The 25,578-nt window shown below is 37.2% G+C and overlaps 8 protein-coding genes across 13 annotated transcripts in view; 5 read left to right on the top strand and 3 right to left on the bottom strand.

The window, feature by feature from the left end:
- Window positions 1-1,894: 1,894 nt before the first annotated feature.
- On the top strand, window positions 1,895-4,651 carry LOC104807226 (probable prolyl 4-hydroxylase 9). 3 transcript variants are annotated; one of them, XM_010532413.1, is made up of 9 exons: window positions 1,895-2,034; window positions 2,121-2,240; window positions 2,526-2,683; window positions 2,870-2,972; window positions 3,451-3,546; window positions 3,678-3,743; window positions 3,825-3,962; window positions 4,202-4,296; window positions 4,418-4,651. In XM_010532413.1, the coding sequence occupies exons 1-8, from the start codon at window positions 1,921-1,923 to the stop codon at window positions 4,289-4,291; spliced, it is 885 nt and encodes a 294-aa protein (XP_010530715.1). In that variant the 5' UTR covers window positions 1,895-1,920; the 3' UTR covers window positions 4,292-4,296; window positions 4,418-4,651. The 3 variants fall into 3 exon arrangements, with proteins under 3 accessions (XP_010530715.1, XP_010530716.1, XP_010530714.1); XM_010532414.1 differs by having other exon boundaries at window positions 3,843-3,962; window positions 4,202-4,633; XM_010532412.1 differs by having other exon boundaries at window positions 4,202-4,633.
- A 546-nt stretch (window positions 4,652-5,197) lies between these two features.
- Window positions 5,198-6,920, top strand: LOC104807225 (somatic embryogenesis receptor kinase 2-like). Its single transcript, XM_010532410.2, has 7 exons — window positions 5,198-5,459; window positions 5,584-5,716; window positions 5,813-5,884; window positions 6,052-6,195; window positions 6,286-6,357; window positions 6,455-6,526; window positions 6,673-6,920. The coding sequence occupies exons 1-7, from the start codon at window positions 5,372-5,374 to the stop codon at window positions 6,737-6,739; spliced, it is 648 nt and encodes a 215-aa protein (XP_010530712.1). The 5' UTR covers window positions 5,198-5,371; the 3' UTR covers window positions 6,740-6,920.
- A 496-nt stretch (window positions 6,921-7,416) lies between these two features.
- LOC104807224 (PXMP2/4 family protein 3-like) lies at window positions 7,417-10,443 on the top strand. The gene is made up of 5 exons (XM_010532409.2): window positions 7,417-8,134; window positions 8,939-9,158; window positions 9,542-9,666; window positions 9,868-9,980; window positions 10,166-10,443. Exons 1-4 carry the CDS (start codon window positions 7,802-7,804, stop codon window positions 9,955-9,957), a joined length of 768 nt encoding a protein of 255 aa, XP_010530711.1. The 5' UTR covers window positions 7,417-7,801; the 3' UTR covers window positions 9,958-9,980; window positions 10,166-10,443.
- A 111-nt stretch (window positions 10,444-10,554) lies between these two features.
- LOC104807223 lies at window positions 10,555-12,537 on the bottom strand. Its single transcript, XM_010532408.1, has 2 exons — window positions 12,406-12,537; window positions 10,555-12,030 (listed from the first exon to the last, which is right to left on the bottom strand). The coding sequence occupies exon 2, from the start codon at window positions 11,897-11,899 to the stop codon at window positions 10,853-10,855; it is 1,047 nt and encodes a 348-aa protein (XP_010530710.1). The 5' UTR covers window positions 11,900-12,030; window positions 12,406-12,537; the 3' UTR covers window positions 10,555-10,852.
- Window positions 12,538-13,592: 1,055 nt separating this feature from the next.
- LOC104807221 lies at window positions 13,593-15,160 on the top strand. Its single transcript, XM_010532407.1, has 5 exons — window positions 13,593-13,671; window positions 13,761-14,045; window positions 14,367-14,457; window positions 14,613-14,739; window positions 14,919-15,160. The coding sequence occupies exons 1-5, from the start codon at window positions 13,655-13,657 to the stop codon at window positions 14,987-14,989; spliced, it is 591 nt and encodes a 196-aa protein (XP_010530709.1). The 5' UTR covers window positions 13,593-13,654; the 3' UTR covers window positions 14,990-15,160.
- Window positions 15,161-16,101: 941 nt separating this feature from the next.
- LOC109116431 (40S ribosomal protein S29) lies at window positions 16,102-17,338 on the bottom strand. The gene is made up of 3 exons (XM_019201830.1): window positions 17,207-17,338; window positions 16,421-16,520; window positions 16,102-16,315 (listed from the first exon to the last, which is right to left on the bottom strand). The coding sequence occupies exons 1-3, from the start codon at window positions 17,266-17,268 to the stop codon at window positions 16,307-16,309; spliced, it is 171 nt and encodes a 56-aa protein (XP_019057375.1). The 5' UTR covers window positions 17,269-17,338; the 3' UTR covers window positions 16,102-16,306.
- A 309-nt stretch (window positions 17,339-17,647) lies between these two features.
- LOC104807220 (BTB/POZ domain-containing protein NPY2) lies at window positions 17,648-22,074 on the bottom strand. 4 transcript variants are annotated; one of them, XM_010532405.1, is made up of 6 exons: window positions 22,014-22,074; window positions 21,203-21,298; window positions 20,512-20,797; window positions 19,875-19,944; window positions 18,448-19,641; window positions 17,648-18,325 (listed from the first exon to the last, which is right to left on the bottom strand). In XM_010532405.1, the coding sequence occupies exons 3-6, from the start codon at window positions 20,571-20,573 to the stop codon at window positions 17,723-17,725; spliced, it is 1,929 nt and encodes a 642-aa protein (XP_010530707.1). In that variant the 5' UTR covers window positions 20,574-20,797; window positions 21,203-21,298; window positions 22,014-22,074; the 3' UTR covers window positions 17,648-17,722. The 4 variants fall into 4 exon arrangements, with proteins under 4 accessions (XP_010530707.1, XP_010530706.1, XP_010530708.1 ...); XM_010532404.2 differs by lacking the exon at window positions 22,014-22,074 and adding an exon at window positions 21,841-21,995; XM_010532406.2 differs by lacking the exon at window positions 22,014-22,074 and adding an exon at window positions 21,711-21,807.
- A 2,493-nt stretch (window positions 22,075-24,567) lies between these two features.
- The window catches only part of LOC104807219 (zinc finger protein-like 1 homolog), a 4,024-nt gene continuing 3,013 nt past the window's right edge, over window positions 24,568-25,578 (top strand). Inside the window, exons 1-2 of the mRNA XM_010532403.1 lie at window positions 24,568-24,812; window positions 25,221-25,301. Coding sequence (XP_010530705.1) covers window positions 24,789-24,812; window positions 25,221-25,301 — 105 coding nt within the window. The 5' untranslated portion in view covers window positions 24,568-24,788. The remainder of the gene's footprint in view (window positions 24,813-25,220; window positions 25,302-25,578) is intronic.

The raw sequence follows: 25,578 nt of genomic DNA, 5'->3' as shown, positions 1-25,578 counted from the left end.
TAAATTAAAATAACTAAAAAGTAATGATATTATTTCAACCGGATCTTTAAATTAGATAAACTTTTTTAAATCAAAATTCAGATTTTTTTACAATCTTTAAATTTTTTTATTAATTTTTGCGACCTATTGGATTATTTTCCCTTGGGCGAAATTTCATAAAACGGTCAAATCACACACGAAACGCCATAAAATAATTGAGGATATATATGAGCTGCTTCGAAATTAGAATCTCATAGTATAGTCATGAGATCAGCCGAATACTAAGCTATGAACATTTTTTTAAAAAAAAAGGGATAATGTATTATTATTTTCCATAATCATGGGGAATTACAACGAATAGATAAAAATTACCGTATAACTAATCCTTTTTTTTTCATTAAATAAAAAATGACCATATCCATAGCAGAAAATTTAATCAGGATTAAGACGAGGTGTAACCTACGTGTAGCCTAGTGTGTTATTTCCTTGTTGGGTAAGAACAAATATTCTCCTAATATAATATTTAATCCAAAAATATTATGAATTAAGTAACGCCCCTAGTCAAAAAAATAGTTGACAAATTATGGAAATAAGAATTGTTTTTGGATTGAATTGACACGGCGATCTTTATCAACATGTAATAAAATTAGGGGCTTAGAATTTTCCGTCGTCGGATCTTATTTTAATTAATTTATTACCTGTATGCATATATTTTTTCAACATGTAGGCTATTATTTTATTTATCAAAATCGCGCATTTTAGTTTAATTTATACTTTTGACATGGACCGACTTTGATTAGCCTATGTCGCCACTAAATTTTAGTTCGTTAAAGCAAAATAAAGAAACATATATTTCAAAAAAGACATAAAAATTATTATTTAAAATGCATACATACATATATATATATATATATATATATATATATGACTAAGGATGATGATGATGATGATGATGATGATAATAATAATAATAATAATAATAATAATAATAATAATAATAATAATAAGTAAATTAAAACCGTGGACGTATATCACTAGGTCACACCATTCAAGAACGTCGGGGTCCAATCGTATTATAGACGTATACTTCGAGCGGAGATTCGACCAAAACAAGATTTTTGTCATCATTTGCAAATAAAAGTAGTTGGAAAGAGCTTTAAAATATTTGCGATCACGTACATAGATAATACCTATGGTGACTACGTACGAAGAAATTGAAAACATAAATGTTGGTCGACCGATTACAAAATGAAAAAGAAAATTTAAATCGAGAGATATTTACGACCCTTTCTCGAGAAAAGAGTGGTGATGTATGCGACCGACCCAACCCCCCTTATTTTTCTGTTATTGATGGTATGGCAAGGGAAACATAGATTAAAAAAAGGGTCGATAAAATTTTATTTTCGTTTATTTAATTCATGCAAAATTTGCATGCCCTTTAAAATTGGTTGCTTATCTAAAAGTATCCCCCCAAGTGGAGTAAATGTATATAATCATCGTTTGAAGGATTATTGAGGTCGAGTCTCTTAGGCCCATAACTCATAAAAGGAAATTTGTCATCAATTTTTTTTAAATAAAATGGTTGTAACATGGATGAAAATTTCATCATTTTATTTAAATAAATTTTGGTTGTAACATGTCAACATTTTAAATAAATGTTTGTAATATGGTATTGCCTTATGTGTTGAACTTTTCACGGATTTGTTTTTGACGCAGTAAAGAAACAGATGGGCGACTGGTCAACCAATTTTATACATTTTCACGTCCAACGCAATTATTTTATACAAGGCGTGTAGTAATAATTCAATTTTTGTTTAAAAAAATAGAAAAGAAGAAAAGTGATAGACTCACGGACGCCGGCGGAGATCATCGGAAGCTTTCCACCGATCGGAAGCGGGAGGAAGGAGAAGAGGGAAGAGGGAGGAAGGAGAAGAGACAACCATGAAGAGCAAATCGAAGAGCTACAAGAGGAGGAAGCTTGGGTTACCTACTGTTCTCGCCTTCTGTTCGTTCTGTTTCCTCGCCGGTTTCTATGGATCCACCCTTCTTTCTCAGGTGCGGTTCGGCTGTTTTTGGTGATCTTGAATCTCAATTCGTTTTTTCTCGTTGTTAATTGATCGGATGTTTGTTTTTTCTTGTAGAAAGTACCCGTTGTTAGACCGAAGTTGAGGATGTTGGAAATGGTGGACGGAGAAGAAGATGATGTCCCGATGGCGCATGGTGAAACTGGAGACGGATCCGTCGGATCGATTCCGTATCAGGTGATTTCTAGTCTAATTTGCTTCAATTCCGTTTCGTTTCTGTCTCGACTTTGCGATTGATCCAACCAATATTGCGGGAACGAGCAATCTGCATTGTGCCTGTCTGAATCGTGAACCGATGGTCATATTGTGCGCTTTGGTTGATGTAACTTTGGTCTGGAGATGTGTGTTGTAACGGGCATGAGGTTCTGGATTCACTAGCATTAACAATTGAAGCATACAGTGTGATCTGTTCATCTTTTGTGGAATTATATGTGAAAGCTTTGGTTCATCATTAAACGTTAGGTACTGAGTTGGAGACCAAGGGCTCTATATTTTCCGCACTTCGCCTCATCTGAACAATGCCAAAGAATAATTGAGATGGCGAAGACTCGCCTCAAACCTTCTTCTTTGGCTCTCCGGAAAGGAGAAACTGTCGAGAACACTAAGGACACTAGAACGAGGTTTTCCTTCACTCATTACATTTTCATGTTGAATCAAAAGCTATATTTTATAGTAGCTGCCGATTGATAATTTCGGTACCAGCTTGTTCAGTGTATGATAATTTTTTTTGGATCCCTAAACTCTTCATTGCTGTTTATAAAGCTCAGTGGTTGCCTGATTTTGTTTCATCCTTTCAACCGCTGCAGCTCAGGAACGTTCATTGGTGCATCTGAGGATGATACTGGGGTCTTGGATTTTGTCGAGAGGAAAATTGCAAGGGCTACAATGATTCCAAGGAGCCATGGAGAGGTATGATTTCTACTTGCCAGTATATTGTGTTATTTTTAGTACCAATTAGGTTATGGAAAGCATTACAGGCACTCATGTAGGTTGTTGGTTTAGGTTTTTGGATGCTTATTACTATTTCCTCCCCTTTTGTTGTTTAGATGCCAATATAGGTAATTGGTTTCTGAAATTTTTAGTTAGTGGATGCCTTGCTAAATGTTCCAAGCTCTTCTAGATAGCACTAATTAGTATCTAGTCAGGCAATTAGAGAAACGAGAAAATATTAGTGTCCAAGCCTTTTAAAGCAACGATTTCGATGTTCACATGTTGCAGAGAAGTGGTGCTTCCGTGGGATTATGATCTAAGAATGAATGCTTTGCCAATTTTGGAATCCAGCCATTCACTTTTTGTTCTCTTAGAGATACTCTTTTGCTTCTTGTTTCACCTCCTCTTGAGGGCTATCTTCTGATTCTCATATTTGTTCCCGAGATTGATTTGGCAGTCATTCAATGTTCTACGGTATGAACTTGGCCAAAAGTATGACTCACACTATGATGTATTCAACCCAGCCGAGTACGGCCCACAATCAAGCCAAAGGGTAAATCATTTCTGTTGTATATCTGTCATGTAGTAGAATATTTTCATTCATAATTTTCTTCAGCTGTGACCTCCTTGCTATTTAGACTTCGATACCTACTGATAGAGTTGTGGATCATTGCATATGTGCAGATTGCTTCCTTCTTATTGTACTTATCTGATGTAGAAGAAGGCGGTGAAACCATGTTTCCATTCGAGGTCGGTTTACAATGTAGCATTTGTTTTTGTCCCATAAGTTGCACATTATGGATCACACATTTCATCAAACCCTTAATTCAGAGCACTTTTGATTACCAGAATGGTTCCAATATGCACAGCGGCTACGATTACAAGAAATGCATTGGGCTTAAAGTAAAGCCCCGGAAAGGAGATGGTCTTCTGTTTTACTCTGTCTTTACAAACGGAACTATCGATCAGGTAAAACCCTTTAAAACCCGACATCTTATCCACATCAATAACTAGCTTGCAGTATCCACTCCTTCACCATTACTTTGCCAGGCATGCCATTTGTACATCTGGGAAAAAAAAACGTGATTTTCGGACAGAACATTCTGAACAGAAGATGTATTTTTTCGGCTATTTGTCATGAATCTAGACCTTTCTGCAGTTATTTTCTAGACAAGAGTTTCACTTGATCGATTTTTTTTAATCATCAGACATCGCTACACGGAAGCTGTCCGGTGATCAGAGGAGAAAAATGGGTGGCGACAAAGTGGATCAGAGACCAAGAACAGCAAGAAGGCTGATCTGAGTATGCTCTTCTTGCCTCCATTCCTATGATCTCACAGTTCTTGTCCTCTCTGTCTCTGTATGAACAAATCTTCTACCATAGTTTCAAAAAAGAAAAAAGAACTGTGTTGTCACAATTTCAGGAGGAGAGTTGAAGCAAGTAGACCACTTTTATGCCATTGAAAACTAAAAAGCAAATGGAAAGCTCAGATGGAGAGAGAGAGAGCAAGTACAAAACCACTGATATGGTTGGGAAAAATTCATGTTGAATTAAATACTTTCAACTGTTATCATAGGGATGAAAAACTACGAGATGAGATTATTGTTTGTGCTATCCAAATCACTCCCGTTTCGGATTAGTTTTGTTACAAAAAATATTTTTTGTATCTTAATAGATGTTTTAGATTTTCTAGATGATTTTTTTAAAAAAAATATAATTTTATTTTTAATTAAAAATATTTAACTTTATAATCATTAATAAGAATATGGTTTTAATAAGGTTATATGCGATTTTTTTTATATTTTTTTAAAAAAACTGCAAAAAATCTAAAAGGATATTTATTAAGGAATGGAGGGAGTAAATAATAGGGAAAATTAAATGAAGATGAAATTAAATAAACGGAGAAAATTGAGTGAAGAAGAAATATAATATCTGTAAAATAAAAATCCAATAAAAGTTGAATGCCAATTTGAATTCAACATCTAGATGATCATAGGAAATAGCAGTAAACGACAAAATATTCATAACCAGAATTTACTTTTCGTCCGAAATTATTGCAACTACAAATGGAAGGGAGGGTCTTCGGCCCCACTTTTCCACGCCCAATTTGATATACTTTGACCAAATTCACGCCTTGTGTGTGAGACTTATGCAAAACCCCCTTCTACTTTTTCGGACCCAAAGATTCAACAGAGAAGTCATCTTATCTTTAGTCTTTACCCCATCGAACACTGCTTTGAATTCTTCCTCCTACTCGTATTCTTGACTTTTGACTCTTGGCATCCTCTCTCTCTCTCCTGTGAACTTCTTCTCTTGCCTTTACCATTGGCTTCCTCTCTCTCTCTCTCTCTCTCTCTCTCTCTCAGAGTGTGCAGAGATGAGAGCTCAAACTGCGTGTCTTGTCTCTCTGTCCTTAGCCCTTCATCTCCTCCTTGTCTCTAATGTCCATTCCTCCAACTCCGAAGGTAAATTCAACTCCTCTGTTTCCTTCTTTCAGATTTTGAGAAAGTGCCCATCAAATCTTTTCACCAAAAACGGCACTTGTGAACCCATAACTAAGAGAATCTTTGATATTGTCATGAGGAACAGGGGATGCGTTGCAGGCGATGAGATTGAGACTCGAGGATCCAAGGAATGTGATGCAGAGTTGGGATCCGACACTCGTGAACCCATGCACTTGGTTTCACGTCACCTGCGATTCCTCCAACCATGTCATCCGCCTGTAATTCACTATTCTTAATCTTGATCATCTTCTTGTTTCTGTTTTCTGGGTTTGAATCCCAACCCCTTTGTTCTGTGAATTCGGACGTTATTACAGAGACTTGGGCAACTCCAACATTTCTGGTACTTTGGGACCTGAGCTTGCCCACCTCCACCACCTTCAGTACTTGTATACATCTCCCTCCCTCTCTCTCTCTCTCTCTTCGTTGGTTGAATTTCATTCTATAAAACGTGGGCATTAGGGTTTGAAATCCTGCAGATGTTAACGTGGGCCTGCCACATGTTATTTGGTTTCTGAGAGTCATTCCTCAAGGATTTGATTTGTGGTATCAACAGGGAGTTATATGATAACGAAATCAAGGGGGAGATACCGCATGAGCTTGGGGAATTGGCGAAGTTGGTGAGCTTGGATTTGTACGGAAACCATCTCCATGGCCAGATCCCCAAGTCCTTTGCCCACTTGAAGTCCCTCAAGTTCTTGTAAGCACTCTTCAAAATTCAACTCTCTCTCCTAAACCGATTCGGTTAACCCGAAATTGTACGTAAATCTCGTTATCCGGTTTTCTTCAGGAGGTTGAACGACAACAACCTAACCGGACCGATCCCGAGAGAGCTCACCTCTCTCACCAATCTCGGCGTCTTGTAAGTTCGAAAATTTTACGAAAAATTACGTCAACTCTCTATAATTCTCAATTTTACGTAATATTTTTGAACTCGAACCGGTCCGTGCCCGTTGCAGCGACGTTTCTAACAACGATCTTTGCGGTACGATTCCCGTCGATGGACCCTTTTCGAGTTTCACACCAGAGAGGTATTGGATCACAACCTCTTTATAACCCTTTTTTTAAAAAAATTTGCAATTCATGAAGCTGGATTTATGTTTTTTTTTATTACAAGATGAATGCGAATTTTCGGGATTGGATTCATGTTTTATAAGTATATATATTTTTTTTCCAGCTTCGAGAACAACAAATTGAATGGACCGGAGCTTAAAGGACTAGTGCCGTACGATTTCGGATGTTGAATAAATCAACCATTTGAATCCGAGCCTGGGATCTTTGTTTCGTAGATTCTCTGCATGTTTCTTTTTTTAATATATTAAGTTATTCGTATGGTAATTTTGGTTTATCTTAACCAATGCAATCAATCCACGGTTCCAATTTTATCCGGTTATCAAATCCAAATGAATACTTTTTTTTTGTTTACCATCACTAGAGATGATTTTACAATTTTGACAGACGAAACTAGTTTCGCATTTTATTTGAGATTTTATGGGAGATAAGAAATTCTTATTTTTTTTTAAAATTTCACAAAAAGGTGTTTGGACGTAAGGTTATTTGCTATTTAATTATTTAATTAACCAATCTGTTTAAAATTGTATTATTTCTAAAATATATTAGGAAAAAAAGTAATTTTTTTACACTTTTTGGTGGAAAACATTGCTACAGTAGGATGAGATTATTGACAATTGATGACATTCAATAAGTTGCTATTTTTCTAATTCCAATTATTTCGGTATCAAAACAATAATTCTATGAATTGATAAATTAATTTTGATTTAGTTTGCAGTTGACATCGTGATATTTTTTTAAAAAAATTAGTAAACATTTTAATTTATGTTTAATTCAATCCGACCAAATTTAGGTTAGTTCAAATTTAAACAAATCATTTCAAATTAAAAGAAACTAAAATTGAACAACAAATAGTTTAATTTGGATTTTTTTTTTCTCATTCTCGTCCATGGTACTATCCGTTTTAATTTATGTTTAATTTGTACCGGCTTCGTTGAAAACGTTGATAGATACAGAAATGCGTTACTACTAAAACAAAACAATTCAAATATAATATTCTAAAATATTTTGGATGGCTCGGAGAGCGAGTAAGATACAATTAAATACTCTCGAGAGTAAAATCTCACTACAGCAAGTGCAGTAAAATTATTTCCTTACCAAAAAAAATAGGATTTGTGAAATATCTATATGTGAGTCACTTTCTTCTTTTCACAAAACACCGTTTTGTTTAAACCCTGACAAAACCCTCCAAAAGAATCGGAATCAGAAAGCACGACGGAGGAGAACAACAAAAAATGAGCGGCGCGTTGCTTCGAAGTGCCGCCTCCGACGCCGGTCGGCTGTTTCTCCGGCGAAACTCGCCGAGGAACTCGTTTAAACGAGTTGACTCGATCACAAGGGATTTTGGGTTTCTGCATTCGAGGGCTTATTTCCGTTCGGCTCAGGTTCTGGGAAAACCTAAGTTTGTCGGAGTCTCCGGCTTCTGTTCTTCTTCGATGGCTTCGACGGCGTCCATCGCGAAGGTGGGTTTCGTCGGATGGTATCTGGGTATGGTGAAATCGAGGCCGGTTTTGACGAAGAGCATCACATCCTCGCTTATTTACATCGCTGCTGACTTGTCTTCTCAGGTAATCAGATAAGGTTTTGATTTTTTTCTGTTCTAAGCTTGATGGGTTCTGAGGATTTAAATTCTGGGAAATTGTGGCCGTGGAAACTTGTTTTTGGTGGTTTTCATGAACTTTTTTTTATAGGCCTTTGATATGACTGTTATAAGCTCGATTTTAGGAAATGTGATGATGATGGTGAAGGTATTTCTTTGTTTAAGGGTATGGAATTCGAATCCGTTTCAGAGTAAAGAGATAGGAAACAGAACATAAAGTTACAAGCTTTTAGCTGTTATTACTAGTGTCTTTTGTAGTATGTGATTGTTGATCTCGGATAGTGAATTTTAGTCAATCTGTTTTCTCTTCGAAGATGTGGAGTTATAGGCTGTTTGTGTCCTTAGATGGCTTCTTGAAAATTAGGCTGATTTAAGCTTTCAAACATTTTGCCGAATTCAGTTGTGTGGTTTCAATATGTACCTAACATCGTGTGGAGTTGAATAAGTAACAGCCAACGGTACATATGAGAATCTCAGTTTGATCCATTTTGTTTATTCTTCCAACACAAAGAAAGGGATATGAGTTGAATTTACAACTTGGGGGCGCAACTTTTATTTACTTATTTAATTTTTTATTGACACCCTTGTTATTCTGTTAAGGAGTTACATTAGCATCATGAGGCATGAATTGGGGAATTAGCTGCTTTACTATGCATCCAGGTGTTCTGTTTGCAACTTTTAGTTGTCCTGTTTCTCAGTTTTTTATCTTGAGTTTCATGATAGCTTGCTTTCCTGATTGCTGTCCGGAGCTTATCTTGGATCTTTGAAGCAGGCAATTGCACGCGAGTCTTATGACGTGGAAAGAACAGCACGAATGGCAGGATACGGGCTATTGATTTTGGGACCTACGCTTCACTACTGGTTCAATCTCATGTCAAGATTGTTTCCCAAACAAGATTTGATCACAACGTTTAAGAAAATGGCCTTGGGTCAGACCATCTATGGGCCTTCCATGACCTTGATTTTCTTCTCCTTGAATGCCTTCCTACAGGGTAAGCATTGTATATCTATCTGAAAAATGTTGTATTCTTCAATTCAATGTCTTTTGATTGGGTGATTAGTTTAGTTACTTGATTTTACATTGTCTTGGCATAGGCCTTTTCTTCTTCTTGATGACTAGCATTTGTATAGGTGTAAAAGTTGTTAGGTGATGCCTTTTTTTGTTTTTGATCTCTGTCAGTGATGAGGCCTTTAGAGTAGTTGCCTGACAATGTACCGAGTTTGACCATGTTTGTTTAGTCTTGAACTTGTCTCACGGACATCATTGGTGGTGTGTCCATTGTTATCCATAATAAACTTGTTTGTCTTGGCGAGTTTTCATGGATTTATGAATTTGTGTCGATAAATCAGTTTCTTCCTTCAATTGTCGGTTCAGGTGAAAGCACTTCAGAGATACTCTCCAGATTGAAAAGAGACTTGCTCCCTGCATTACTAAGTGGCATCATGTATTGGCCTATGTGTGACTTCATAACATTCAAATTCTTCCCCGTCCATTTACAGGTATATCGCCTTTCCTCATCTGTTTTTTTTCAGATTCTATGAAGTTATTTGGCTTGCATTCATCATGCTGAGCCATGTGATTTTGATTCAAGACAAACCCAGAACTCCATTAGCTTCCCTCTTCATCACTCTGTTTTACATCGGATCCTGCTAGTTATATCGGCTTATAACACAATATCATTGATTTTGGTTTGTCTGCAGCCTCTCGTGAGCAACTCATTTGCGTATCTATGGACAGTATATTTGACTTACATGGCAAGCCGAGAGAAAGCAACTGCTATTGCGAGCTGAAACACCCGAGTATCCATGGAACACTCTTTGTATCTTAATAGATGTTTTAGATTTTCTAGATGTCAAATCATTTTTTTTTTTTCTACGTCTAGTGTCTTGTAGCTGATTAACCATCCATCTAGGTTAGGGTACGGGTCCGATAGCTGGGGTTTTGGAGGTATCTGACCTCGAATCCAAGTTTTTCGGGTTTTGTGATTCGGAATCTATCCTCTTTCAGGACGATATACCTCCGTTACATAGTCTCTTACCAGAACAGGGGACAGTATAAAATCACTTTTAATGCTTATTCTTCATGATAAGGCCAGTGGTTGAATTGAGTAATGTTCCCCAACTTGAACTGCAATTAGCAGAAGCAGCAAAATCCTTCAAGATCCCTTTTTTCTTTCTTTCTATAGGTTTCTAATGGCAAATGTAACAGCTTTGAACAACTATGCATTTGGATATGTATGCTTCCTTCTATCAAGCAATGAGTTCTTTTACTTTTAATGTTTCTTTGAAGTTATTCTTCAGCATCCCTTAATAGTAATTGAATCTAAAGATGGCAACTTCAGATATTACAAACTTTCAGGCATCAAGTACACGCAAGACTTGGTCTCATGAGAAACGGATAGAATTTGCTATTTGCTTTTCCATTCAAAATTTGTTACATTAAAAGAAAGAAAAGGAAAAAGCAAAAAACATAAAAGTGAAGAAATCAGCTAAACAAATGATCCAATATCTACTTAAAACCTCAATACCAGAACTTATACACCCCTTGCTTGTTTCCACACCTCAAGAACTCTCCAATGGCGGTTATTTGGAGAAAGCCAACCCAGATCCGAATTCCAGGAAAGAATTTCCGGTCAAATATCAAACTTGTCGCTCAAATGCGAAACCGGTTTCATGTGATAAGCCTCTACTCTTCCGAAGAACGAGAACTGATCTTCTCGAGATGTATAGGCCATTCCTCTCCAAGAACCTGAGGATTCAACTCCATTGCAGCATGGAAATCAAGCATCGATATGTAAGATAACCTTTTCGGTTGCTGCTGCATGTACCGGCCATTCCCAACGAGCTGGCTGTTCATTTCTCTGGACGGTTCATCTCCATGCCGAGAACGGGCCAGATTCAAACAGGGCTCGATCAGTCTTCTCAAAAATGCATCCAATCCGTTATTCAGAAGACTAACACTGTCCATTGAAACTCTTAGCCCTTCCATCTCCAACTTCCTCTCCAATCGACTCCTCAGTGTTCTAGTATCGGGTAGCTCCCCTCTGTTCTGACACGTCTCGAGGTTGATACTACTACTGCTACATATGGATACATTGGAAACAGACTTTCTAGCTCCGGTTCTATGATTGATCGACACACCAAGAGGAGCTGTAACGGGACTTCTGCTCTGAACGCTCGGGCTTCCCGCCATTTGTTCAACCTCTTCTCCTTCCTCGACAGAGGCAACTTCCATTGGAGGTCTGCTACCTAGAGAAAGCAATTCAGTGGCACTCTGTGCCTTTGACATGGACTCGTCATTCGTAGTGGTAATACTCTGAGGCTTCCCAAGCGGTCCAAGTGGACTTGGTCGGTCTCTAAACTTCCTCGACCTGCACTTGGGAGGCGAAGGAGGAAAGGGAGAATCCCCGTAAAGAGACTGAACATGATTCTTCTGATTCCCGGCCCCGGATCTGAAATTGTTCTCAGCTCTCCTCAGGTTTCTTGGCGGAGGAGATTTCGCAGCACTTGCATTCTTGACAATGGAACGGATTAGACGGTTGTGAAGAGGGATGTTCTCCCTACCGATCGTCTTAAGACAGAACTTATCAAAATCAGACTTGCAGACCCTCAATGTAAGGAACTTACGGAGCTGTTCAAAGTACTTCTCTGCTCTTTGATGCCCAATTTTCCGAAAGATGAGGGCTTTTATCTCTAATGTATCCAATCGAACAAAACTTTGATCTGAGCCCATTTTCACCAATTTTCAACTGAATTAAAACCTCATCAAGAGTCTGAACTCTCAAGGAGATCCGAGATTGGAGAAAATCGGCCTCTTCCCAATCCAAGACCTAAAAACCCCAAATTCTCAAACTTTCTGCATACCTGCAAAATCAGATTCATGAATCACACAGACATAAAAAAACGAAAAACCCAAAGTGAAGAAAACAAAGTTCAGGTTGAACCTGAGCTCAAAAGGAAAGTTCATTGTTCAATAGACTGACAAAATCCTTTACGTAGTATAGCTAAAGAGGTGAAATCAAGACAGACCCACGAGACAAGAACCGAGATTGTCTCGCAACTACGAGTTGCTGCGAGACACACAAACAGAGGAAATGAAGCACAGATTTTCGCCGGATCCGACTTGAAAGCAACGAGCTTTATCGGGAAACAGTCCAGTCCCAAATCGAATTGAGAAGAGAATCGAGAAACCCAGACCCAGAATCGAAGATCGAGAGAAATTAAACTGTGTTAACGTACCAGTAAGAGGGATTGATTGATTTAGCCGGAGAATTTCCTCGATTTATGCTGTTCCCGATGATGTTGTGCCCTAAGGGATTTTGTTTTTGTTTTTCCTCGTAATTTTCGGCTTATGGATTTCGCTTGTTTTTTTGGGCTCCTCTCTTCTTCTTTAATTATGAGTTCGGTTTCGCACGTGCGTGAAGTAAAAAGACCGAACGGTGGATTTATATTATAGGGATCAGTCCGGAGACAAACACACGTGTGTGAATATTTTTTGGCAAATTTTATTTGCCATCAATTTTTTATAATATTTTCTTCGATATTTGATTTACATTGCTTTCACTTGTTTTCTTTTAAATTTTTTTCTTTATATCTTTTAAAACTTTTTCTTGTGAGAGATACTTTTAGTCCTTTCTCCATTATTATTTTTCATTTATAGTAATATTTTATTGATTATTCTCACAAATCTATGTAAATATATGTAGTATTTGACAAAAAAACATAAATTTTAGAAAGCTAACATTTTCCGTACACTAATATACTGTAAAGTTCGTAGGTTTTGATTAATTTCTAAAACAAATCATATTTTCTACAAATAATCTAAAAGAACAAATTTTATTAGTAAAAGAAATAATCGATATACTTTTTCGTCTTCTAAACTACAAAAAGGCGTAAAAATTATATAGTCCCAAAATCCTGAAATTTAGAAGAATATGAATTAAAATTCTAAATTATATCCATTTTATTGGTTTAAAACATCATAAATTGTATATAAATCACATTCGTGGAATCTATTAGAGCAGAGTTAAAATCTGCACCTGCAGATAGAGAAACTTTGACTAAAACCCATCTTATTTTAGTATAAGATTTGAATTTTATCTATATTCTATATCTTTTTCTAAATAAAAGATTATTATATAATAAATTGTAGGGAATAAACTGAACAGTCTATTCATATATTATTTATCAATTTGGTTCGGTGTTTTTTACCATTTGTTTATTGAAAAAAAAAAATAAAGAAATTTTAAAATTGTACAACTTATAACCCCAAAACCACACTCATTTATGGAATTTGTTGAAGAATGAAAAGAAATAATAATATTTTTTCTAAATAATAAATAAAAATGGGTGAAAAAAATAACAAATTAAATACCATTCCAAATTCGTAATCTTGCCAGAGTTTTTTACCTTTAGTTTATTTGCTAGTTTTGCGTTATAAAAAGGCGTTATCCAAGCGAAATAAAGAAAAAAAATCATCGGAAGTCTCATGACATATAAATCTAGGTTTTCCGACATCTAAGATTAATTTGATGTTGCAAAAACACATTTTCCGGTGTAATAATTTTTGTTATTTTTGATATTTTGTGTTATAGGGACGGTCCGATGGAGAAGAAGAAGGCTGTGATCGCGTGTGCGAAGATAGAACTCCGTCGAAATTCTAAATCTTCTGGTCAGTTGTTCGATGGCGATACCAAGGATGCCGAGAATTATAAACAGATCATCATCCCGCTTCGAAGGCGATCGAAGAAAGATGTTTTGCCGCCGTCTACTAGCAAAGACGCCGACGATTTCGATGAAGACGAGGCATCTGATTATACTGAGACTGACGAGGCGGAGACTCCGACCAAAAGAGAGAGTTCGGAATCAAAATCTAAAAGGTGGATAGATTTATTTCCATACCAATTACATTTTATATATAGATCTATATTTACTTCCTGATCATCCCGTGAGAGTTCCCACACACACGGCTTTACGCAAAATAAAGGAATAGTTAATATTAGTCAGAACCCTCGTAAACTAACAGTCAATATACAGATTACTAGAAAAGAATACAATCAATATACCGCCAAAATAACTATATTTTCCTGAAAAGAACAGCTATTACTAGTCAGAATCCTTGGACTAACAATAAGCACAAGATTTATATATATATATATATATATATATGATTTCAACATTTGTAATTGTATTTTGGTCAGATCTCGCCAAAGGAAAAAGTGTTCTCTAAGAACCAAACATCAAGGACCAGTCTTATTGAGCATGATGAAACAGACCGTGGAATCACTCGAGGTGGGGGCATGGAATTCGTACTAGCTCGTGTTCAATATTTGTACATATTTTTTCTTTTTCTTTTTTGCGTGAAATAATCTACATTCAAATCTTCAAATTTATTTTAATAAAATTTCCACGTATTTATTTTTTTTTAAAAATAATAATAATTCAAGGCGAGAGTATCATCTCTGGTGAAGCGAGTGGATGAATGCGACAGAGAGTGGCAGTTGGTGAAAGAAGAGAGCAAGACGGCCAAGGCGTTCGTGGAGGCTACCCAGACACTTCACGACAAGAAACATGGTAATATTTTGTGTCATTAAATAACGCAATCTAATAATACATTTAATTAGAAGCCCCTCGTATCGTATGTTTGTGAAAACGACTGACAAAAGTGAGTTATGACTTCCAAGACAATGGGAAGCATAATAAATCATGTGACTGATGATTGAAGTGTGTGTGTTCTTGTTTTCTGTGTACAGCTGAGCTCCAACGTGTGTTGAAGGAACAGGAACGCTTGTCGGATTTGTTTCTTGAAAAATTGAAGCTATAAACAGAAAACATCCAAGGAGAGAGAAGAGAGAGAGAGAGAGAGTAAGTTCTATATCTTTATATCTATCTATTATCCAGCAAAAAATAAAAAAACATGTTTGTGTTTCATTTTGCATAAAATATAAGACTTGCTGTCTCTGTCATAAACCAACGAGATTTATGTAATAAAATGCCTAAGACTTCAAATCTTGTCTATTGATATCTGTTATACTTAATAGAGAGTTCTCTTGATTATTTTTTTTGATAATCTGGAAGTTTACCGGACCCCTTAGCCCAACTAGATCTTTTAAGATCCGAAAATTTCAGGTGAATGTCCCTCTCCACGTTTGGATTTGAGCACAAATAAGAGCATCTCCCAAAGAGTTCTTTTGATTGTTTAAATGTGATATTGTCGGCTCTTACATGTTATTTGCTCTCTCGGGGATCATTGTTGGGTTGCGATTCGAGCAAATCATTGGAATCTTTCTCGCTGATGAACGAATCTTTTAGAGGGTTAATTTAAAAACATGGTGTGAATTCCTTCAAAGCATGTTTTTTTTTTCTACGTCTAGTGTCTTGTAGCTGATTAACCATCCATCTAGGTTAGGGTACGGGTCCGATAGCTGGGGTTTTGGAGGTATCTGACCTCGAATCCAAGTTTTTCGGGTTTTGTGATTCGGAATCTATCGTTAGGCATGTGTAGTTCAGACACGCGAGTTTTGGGTATCCACTAGGTATCCAAAATTTTCGGATGCTTGTGCGGTACCCGGCCTGCAAGGGTGAGTGGTCGAGCCGCCAAAGGCGAGGGAGAGAACGAGGTCGATCTCGAGGAATGTGAGGCAAATCGAGCAGTGAAGGGTGTGGAGAGAGAGGTGGGAGGCAGAGGATGACGAGGCGAGCGGAGAGAGGCAATGAACGAATAGATCTGGTCGGGTACCCGATTTTCGGTTTTATCTGCCACACCTACACCCCCATTCGGCTCCGCTGCCATTCGTTGATGCATGGCTAATTAGTATTTCGATTACTAGTGAATGGCTCATTTCAATGGGACATCCTCGTTCGATATAAAAAGCTGCGACGAATGGTCGGCTACTTCTTGTTTGGTACTCAGAATCAGACAAGAACTCAGAATCATAAGTGAACTGTGAACTGAACGATCAAAGTAACTGTAAAATTGTCGAGGCAGAGACAAAAAGGAGATCTAAGATTTGGCTGAGACCAACTTCAAAATGTTATTTAAAAAAATCCAATCCATTACAATGACTTAACTAAAGGAGGGGCAAACCCATTGATGGTGTTCATGTGTGTAACTGAAATCAGACCGGACATCGGTATCCATTCAACGGTACTGCAAAATGGTCGGAACAAAAACAAAAAAAAGAAAACCTATAAACAATCCTTCAACGACATGAAAAACACAGCCTAGAAGGACATCGATTGAGAAAGGAATTACCTTGATGAATCCGATTTCCTTGGCATTGCTGCGGAAGCATTGCCTGCAGCAGTTCAGACCATACTTCCTGATCATCCCGTGAGAGTTCCCACACACACGGCTTTACGCAAAATAAAGGAATAGTTAATATTAGTCAGAACCCTCGTAAACTAACAGTCAATATACAGATTACTAGAAAAGAATACAATCAATATACCGCCAAAATAACTATATTTTCCTGAAAAGAACAGCTATTACTAGTCAGAATCCTTGGACTAACAATAAGCACAAGATTCTGGAACATAGTTCTGTTCTGTTTTCCTCGAAACTCATACATTACACCATGATCTTGATCAACAAATCAACCAAAGCCCCACCCGACTAACAAAACATTATCTGTCTGAAAGGATCGAACGAGATCCATATAGATTTACGAGAAAAACCTGTACAAGTCTACGCCTTAACATAAACTCTGGAACTTAATACATCAAAGTTTCACCAAAAAAACCACAAGATACAGAAACATCAACACATTCACCACTGGTTCAAGTTTTTATCCGATTCGTTCCTCCATATCAACAAGTAATACGATGAATGGGCGATTAATTAATCAGCAGAACAAAAACTAAACAACTTGAGAAGATTACCATCCCAAAGTTAACACAGAAACCGTAAGGTGAGAAAATCATAAAGCACGGCCATAAAGTGTTCCACAACTCGCTTCCTTTTACTCCGATATAAACAAAGCAACTTGTGTGTATGTGAGAGAGATAGAGATAGGGAGGGAGCGAGAGAGAGAGAGAGTACCAGAGGCGAGATCCAGGACCGTACTTCTTCGGGTGAGAATTCCAGACATTGGCGTGACCCATGGTCGTAAGGTGCTTGAACAGGGAAAGCTAACTGACGAAGACGAGCGGCGAAGAACCCCTGAAAACCCTAGATTTCGGTGGGAGAAGGAGATTTAAAATACCCTACTTTTACCTATGGGCCGGATCCAGCAGGCCTAATTATAACCCAAAATATAACCTATGAATTTGTTTTTTGTTACAAACCAGTTTGTTTTTATATATATATATATATATATATATATATATCCTAAAAAAACGTGTTATTTCTGCTGTCATGTTCTTTATTTCAGGAACATTTTTGCATTCCTCATATATTAATCGGTATTTGAGTTATATAAAAGAAGTAGAAAGAAAAAAAAAGTCCCTAAAAACGTTTGAAAAACAAGGGGCAGTTCCGGAATAGAAAAAGAAAAAAGAAAAAGACATTCCATTTCTCTAACGTGTGCACCAAGATACAGATACCCTAACTTGTGCATCAAGACACAGATACCCTCCTCGTCAAGTTTCTTGAAGGCGTGGACTTGGCTTCTTCAGGGTTCATCGCTACAGAGCCGAGGCTCTCAGAAGAATCCGACCCCCCTCCTCCTCCTCCTCCTCCTCCTCCGCTGTTTCTCTCTCCTCTACTCTCCAAAACCGATTTCTTCCCGAAAATCTTCTTCGACTTTATCAAGCTCTTCACTCTGTTTATCACCTGTGACGCCGCTCTATCTATGCTTCTCCTTCCCTCGCTAATGTTTCCCTGCAGTTTCAGCGCGGCTATCTCGCTTTTCAGCGCCCGTAATTCCTCAGCCGAGGCAATACCATCCCATTCGTCCTCCATTATCGTCGGTACGGACCTCGAGCTTCCGTACACCGTGCAATTCCGCAGTTCTTTCACGCCCTTTGGTATGACATCTGGTGTGCTACTCCCCGACGATGCAGCAGCTCTTACTTGCTCGAAGAAGAGTACCTGCACGACTACCCGCAACGGGAGCCTCTCGTTTTGTACAGCGTGCATACACGCTTCCACTGATAGTTTCCGGCAGTCCATCAATTTGCATACCCTCTTCTTCTCTCCCTTTGTGATTCCCGGGTGCTCCTGCATTCGGAAATAACGTTACCGAGCGGAAAAAAAATGGAATTTCTACATGAAGAATATAATTCTCGTCGAGAAAATAGCATATACAGAAGGGTGTATCGTGATATCGTCTTTCTCGTTACCTTTAGATACATGTCAATGGCTCGGTAGAGCGCATCATGAGCAGGTCTAGAGACAGTGGAAACCATCTCGGCGAGATCGGTGAATTTAGAAGCTGGAAGATTAGGATCCTTTGCGATTTCTGCAAGGTACCCATCTACCAGTTTCGCAACCATTAGCTTCGAAGCTTCGGATAGAATCCCAGGTTTCGTCATCTCCTGAACTTCTTCAAATCCATCCTGAGTCTCGATTTCGCTGTTCTGGTCTCTTGTCATGAACTCTCGAACTATCTTCTGCACTATTTCGACATCGTACAATGTTTCTCCTCCCTCTTCGTGCGACTTTATCAGAAGATCGGTTACGGAAGCTTCTTCCAGTTGCTGCCCGATTCTTTTCACGAGCTGTTCTTTCGCCATCTCTCCCGAGTTTACGGCAATGATTGCTTTTAACAACTTGAGCAAGAAACTGCAAGATACACTGTCTTTCTCAGAAGGTAATAACCAGACAAGAGTCTCTACTATTGTCTTATACTTGACCTGATCTCCATTCTCCATTACACCTTTGCTAAAACCCGACAACCTCGAGTAAGCATAAGCTTTCAAGGCTTCTCCAATCACTTCACCCGGAACTATCCCTTTGCTCTTGATGTTCATTATGATCCGTTTGTAAAAACCGATATCTAGTTCACACAAATCCTCGACCCACCAGTCTTGAGGAACTTCTCGAGCTCTTATACCATTGTAGCTTGGATTTGGATCACACTTATTCCTGTTTTCTTCCGGAAGCTTCTTCCGGTTATAGGTATACGACCACTCGACTCGGGAAACGTCGGTGCAGGCCTTGGCGGCTATGGCATCAATGCAGAGGCTGACCAGTTTCAGATCCTCGGAGAGCGGTAAGAAAGGTTTTGTGGTCTGAAGAACAATGATGGAATCCTTCCAGCTTCTGAAGATGCTGGAGTTTTGGAAGATTTCGATCTTGTAAATGAGATTCCCTTTCTCAACCGTCTCTTGCATTCCAAGATACTCGGCTGCGCATCTCGTGGCCACGACGTTGTAAGCACTGAGGGTGACTGTCATGCCATAACAAAATTTTGCACATGTCTCGAAGGCAGTGGGGCCGCCCGGAATATCAGACAGATCTACCTCGTCGGTGCTGTTCTTGTCCGCGCTCGACACCAGCTTTTGAAGCCACCCGCACTTGGATAGCAGCGGAAACTGTCAAGGAATATAACTCGGTACATTTATCAGTGAGAAATATCGATACAAACAGCAAGAGAAACCATCAAAGCACATAGATTCAAGAACCGGGATCAGATCATACTGAAAAAATGCAAAAAATTTCAGATGTGTCTGGATCATCAAAGGCTATACTTTTTCGGGTTTTTGATGATTGATCAATTACGCGGACAAAGAGGTTCCTATATCGGACACAAGATTTTCAGACATACCTTATGAAGATAAAACTTTGACCCGTCGACGTTGATAATGATGTCAGCTGCCAGTTCGTTTTCTACATACCTGCGTGAGATACATCGGTTTCTTGAGTGAGAGACCGTTGATGTAACAATCTGTTTAGATATGAAAGAATCAAGAATCCCTCTTTTACATTTTCTTTTCTCCTAAATAGAAACCGGGTCTAAATTCGAGCGAGACAAATCAAGAATATGCTCTAAAACGTTTCAGTTGCAGAAACATTTCTGCGGCTGCCAAGCGCAGAAACCAGAAACACCATTCAAGAACAAGTAACATTTTTCTGCAGATTCCGATCCCCAAGTGCCACAAGATCGATAATCTTTTGAACTTCTTCAACCGCAGAACCGTAGGATGCACAACATGTGCAAGAACACAGAAAACTATTTTAACTTCTCGTTTCAAGAAAAAAAAACTTTCAACCAACAGATCACAGTCCTATGGCATGGGGGTCCAGTTTCACAGAGCAAGGAAAAAACGACAACAAAATTTACTTGTTCATAACCGATGACAAAGGAGACGAAAAACTAATAAAGGCAACAAATTTCGAAAGATCGTAACAGTAGATGCAGGTAAGATCGAAACAAGATATGTGTGTGTGTGTATATATATCACCTGACGTTGTTCCCATCCGTTTTAAACGAATCTGGCTTGGACCCGATTTTCATGAACTTCATCTTCGCCCAGAAATCTCTCGAAGAAGCTAAAAGATCACTGGAAAAGAAAGCAAGAAGCGGCCTCAAGAATCACAGTCTTCTCCACATCCTTCATATGAGTTTGACCATCGCCGAAACCGAAGAAGATCTTGGAAATTTCCCGTTAATGGAAAGGATGCGTTCCAAGACTGAGGGTGGGGACCAAATTTGTCCTAAAGGCAACTAACTTAACGTCCTCGGAAGATCTCAAAACACAGAGGAAGAAAGAAGCAAAAAACAAAAGAGAAATGGAAAGTGAGACCCAAATCTCAAATGCAGATAATCGGCAATATGATGCAAGATTTAGCAGTTTTTTAAATTAATTATAATATAATTATAAGAAAAGGTTCTCTCTTCAATGGAAAGCCAACCAAAGAAGCAGAATGCTTCCTCGGAAACCAGCAAGAGCCCGCAGAGAGCGGGGAGACACAGCCATTACAGGGGACAGTACAGTAACAATGTCAAGAGCTGCTTTAATTGAGATTTTCCACAAAGCATATCGAAGAACAAATCTGAATCAAGCTCTCTCTCCTCTGATTTCTTCTCTTTTTTAATCATTTTTTTTTTCTGAACAAGATCATTTCAGCAACAAAAACAAAAGGGGTGTGTACCTGTTGAGTTGTGATTCTTCAAGTCTTCAAGTTCCAACTCCGAACCACATGTTTCCGCTATTAGTTTATTCAATCAACCGTTGGAAATCTCGGAATCTGCAAAACAAAAAAAGGGGAGAAAAAAAAACAGCATCTCGGTATCAGAAGAAGAAAACCACCAAAACGGTAGACAAGCATCTTTTTTTCCCTTTTGTGTTTTTTTATTATTATTTTCATGGCAATGGAATAGTGAGAGTCATGGGGAAGATCGTGACGGCAAACTGCAGGCGATATTCGCAAATTCAACACACCCAACAACTATATCTGTAGAATCTACAAGAAAAATCCATCACAGGAACCAAAGTTGGGATTTTTATTTTGGGGTGGTTTGGGAACGCCAAAACCCTAATTAGCAAAAGAAATGCTCAAATGCGATGGGGAACAACTTGGGGAATAGCGAAGGCAAAACCCAGAGAAACCCATTTGTCAAAGACTCGAAAATCATCAAATTTCCCAAGAAAAATCAAACCTTTAGGGATTTCGAAGAAACCCAATACTTGGCCCAGAAATCAGAACATCGAATTTCAAATATCATCAAGTCTGTTCTCTGTTTTTTGAAAACTTTGTTAAAAAAGTAAACAAAAAATGGCAAACACAACCTTGAAGACTCCTGTTTACGTGAACCAGCTCCTAAATGTTCCGTCTTCTGATTAGAATTACCAATTTCCTCGGATATTTTCTCAAAGAAAAAGTTCATCTTTATTAAAATCGGTGAAGAAAGCGAGGGTTTTTTTTTTTGGGGGCGACCATTAAAACAAACAGCAATTATCACCTCCTCGCCTTTGCTCAGCTATGCACGCCACAACTGACACACGAGCTCACTCTGTTTTTTTTTTTCCATGAATGCAATAAACCCTTTACGTGTTCTCCAATTAACCCGTCACCGTCATTTCTGATTCTCCCTCTCGATCAATCGCCTTCGCCCTCGTTAACATTTTAACAAATAATACAGTAAAAAAAGAAAAAAAAAAGTTTTTTCGGTATTGCCTTTGTATAAATGATTGCTAAACAGCCAAAATATACGTTATCTCGTACAAATTCACCCATTTTTTTTTTTGTATATGTTTTATCAGAGATAATTAGGCAACGGACCAAAAACCCTTTTGGCCGTGTGTGTATGAACACGTTCATATGAATTGAATACCTCTAACAAAAAATAAACTTTGAAACCATATATTATAAGGTTCCATCCAAATGAAGAAGCTGATTTATGGATCGAGGAGAAATTAAGATATATTGGATTAAAAAAAATAGAGAAACTGTGTTTTTTATTAAGAATAAAAAAAAAGGAGACAGAACTCAAAACAACAGATGACTTGATTGTGTTACACATCAGTGCACATGGCCCACTGGTCACAAAAGCATTAGCATCAAAAACGAATCTCTTTCAAGATCACGAACCGCAGCGCATCATTTGGTCAAGATCGATTAGTTTATTGTTTAATTAAAATTAATATGCATATATATGAGTCGTTTGATTTCTGATTTTTTTTTATATGTTCAAGGTTTGAAATATTGTTTTTATACTAAACTTAAATGATAAACAAAATCTTTTTATATTGATCTTGGCAATTTATGTTGCAAAGTGGATATATACATGGTATGAAGTTTTAAATATTTTAGTATGATCATAAAAATGTGAATTATTATCAATTTTTCATTTGTACTATGAATTTTCTGCTTATGACAAAGTACTAAGTACTACTCATGACAACCATTAAGGTCCATACGGTCCAACGTCTCACGTGAAGCCATGAATTATTATCAATTTGCATGTGACTTTAGTTTGAGCAGCTTAATTCAGTACCCCCACTTGATTTTATTTTTTATCTTATTTATTGTACTTTTACATTATATAATTTTAAAATTATGCTAAATTGGTATTCATAATATTGGCCCCCTTTTTTGGAGCTTGGCCCCATATTCTATTTGCTGATATATATATATATATATATATATATATATATATATGTATGTGTATATGTGTGTGTGTGTACTCCATTGACAAAAAAACGAATGATTCCTTATTCTTAAAAATCATTTTTTTCTTGGATGAAAATTAGTTTCCTATCTTATCAAATGAGTTTTTCAAAGACTTTATAACCTAGAAAAAACACAATAACCCTTTTTTAAAGTATTTTTGTCTTTTTACATAAAAATTTATTAATTTAATTTGTTTGTACTAAATTATTTTTAAGAAGTTATTTTTTTTTTACTATTCTCACCAACTTCTCCCACATTTATTTACAACAATAATGTATGTTAATTTGGATTTCTCTGTTAGTTAAATCTTTAGGTTGATTTATATAATAGTAGATGTAAAAAGATTTAAGCGTCGTCAAAGTTACCACGAAAATTTTCAAGATATATTAAATAAACAACTGGTGTGTGTGTGTACATACGTTTCTTCATGCAAAGAAGATGTATTTAACCTTTTCAAATGAAAAATATTTATAAAATTGTAAAATAATGTAATATGCAATTAATGCTAATGACGTGGATGTACGGTAATTTGATGGTTGTTCAACAGATTTTTTTTTTTTTTAATTTGGAAAATAGGAGTTGACCTTCTCAATCTCAGATTGGAGTTCAAACGGCTAGGTCAGCGAATTGGTCTGGATTCTTCTGTTAATTTGCAATCCTATAGTACAATCTTAAAATTGTAAATTTGTTTTACTGGCAGTTCAAATTATATAGATATTTCCAGTTTTGGTTTGGATTAAATTCAATTTTATAAATTTATATTCATTTAATTCATATATTAAATTTTAATTCATTTTTTACTGATAAATTTTATATTGTTTTATTTGATTTTATTTATTTATTTTCATATTTGATTCGAATTTCACTTGAAATTCTAGTTTTTAGTTTTTATATTGAATTTCCTTCGATACTTTTAGTTAATGGAACTGAAGCTATAATTCTCTCTTGAGTGCAAACTTTATCCAATGAAAAAGGGATTGTGATACAATAGTTTTAAATTTAGGAATAAAGAGACTTGGATTTGATGGGTTTAAATAATTTTCAATATCCAAAAATAAAAAATTCTCATCACAGAAATTGTGTTGAAGGCATAGAATTAATTTTTTTACAAAAAATATTTTCAGTATTTTAGTAATCAAAATATAAAAAACTAAAATTCTGGAATTATAATACAAATTAGGAAACAAGTGAAAAACTATTTAGCTAAATTTCAAGGGCTCACAGCTTGTGGACCGTAATGGGCCTAAATGAATAAAGGCCCATTTGATCCCAAGGGATTAAATAAGGAAAAATTTCGAGATGATGGAAAAAACAGAGAAAATAAATAAAATAATAATAAATAATAACGGATCTCTGAATTGCGAACAAGGTCGTGGAAAGGGATCGATTAAAGCTCAATTTCTCCACAAATCAGATCTCTTCTCCTCCTTCTTCTACTTCGTCTTCTTCGTCGTCTTCGTTCCTTATTTCGATCACAATCCGAACGAATGCGATTTCCTCGGACGCGCTGAATTCAAAACTCTTCAGTGATCCATCCTGACGTTGTCGCGCGCCTCTCTGTGCAATGGTGGTCTGTAAATGCAGAAAGGTATGTGTCTGTGTATACGTACGTGTGTATATATTTATCTCCTGATATTGTCTATTCTGATGGAATGATATCGTTCGTCGATCAATGGGAGGTGATCGTTTTCGTCGCCGTCGAATGTAATTGCCGATTTTCGAGCTAAAGTTTGAAAACGGCATTGGATTGTTCGTGATTTTGTATGTGTTTTGCTTGCGATTCTTTCCCTTATTTGAACATGGGCAAGCTGGTGGCTGACCGTAATTTGCCTTATTTTGCTCTCGAATTGTTGATTTTGGGTTCTTAATTCCATTTCTCTAGTATTATATGGGAATCATGAGCTTATCTAGTTGTTCTGAAGGATTTTCTTATTGGCCACTGTCATTGAGCTTATGAAGTGAATTCTAATGTTTTCGCTTCCTTTGGCTTTTGCAGGCTACCAAGTTGTATTGCTTTGTTCACAAGGTCCCTGTTTGCGGGGAATGCATCTGCTTCCCAGAGCACCAACTTTGTGTGGTAAGTTAATCAATTCATGCTCTTTATCCCTGAAAATTGATAGTTTACAAGGAACTTAGGCCCTGTTGTTTGAATGTGGTGTCACTGTAGAAATGACCAATAGGTAAGAACTTTAACTGCCAAACCGATAGTCTTTTCTGGGAACACCAACATTTTATGTTAGGAACCTCCCTGAATTTGGTAATTCTGGAATTGTACGGATAAGTTTTAAATCGATATGTAGAAATGCTTGTGTGGTAATGTACATGTTATATTAAAGGGGGGGGGGGGGAGGGGG

This window comes from Tarenaya hassleriana, unplaced genomic scaffold (genome assembly GCF_000463585.1).
Source record: "Tarenaya hassleriana unplaced genomic scaffold, ASM46358v1 Cleome13, whole genome shotgun sequence".
Lineage (NCBI taxonomy): Eukaryota > Viridiplantae > Streptophyta > Magnoliopsida > Brassicales > Cleomaceae > Tarenaya > Tarenaya hassleriana.
Note: the sequence above shows the minus strand (reverse complement) of the source record. Positions and strands in the feature narration are given on the sequence as shown.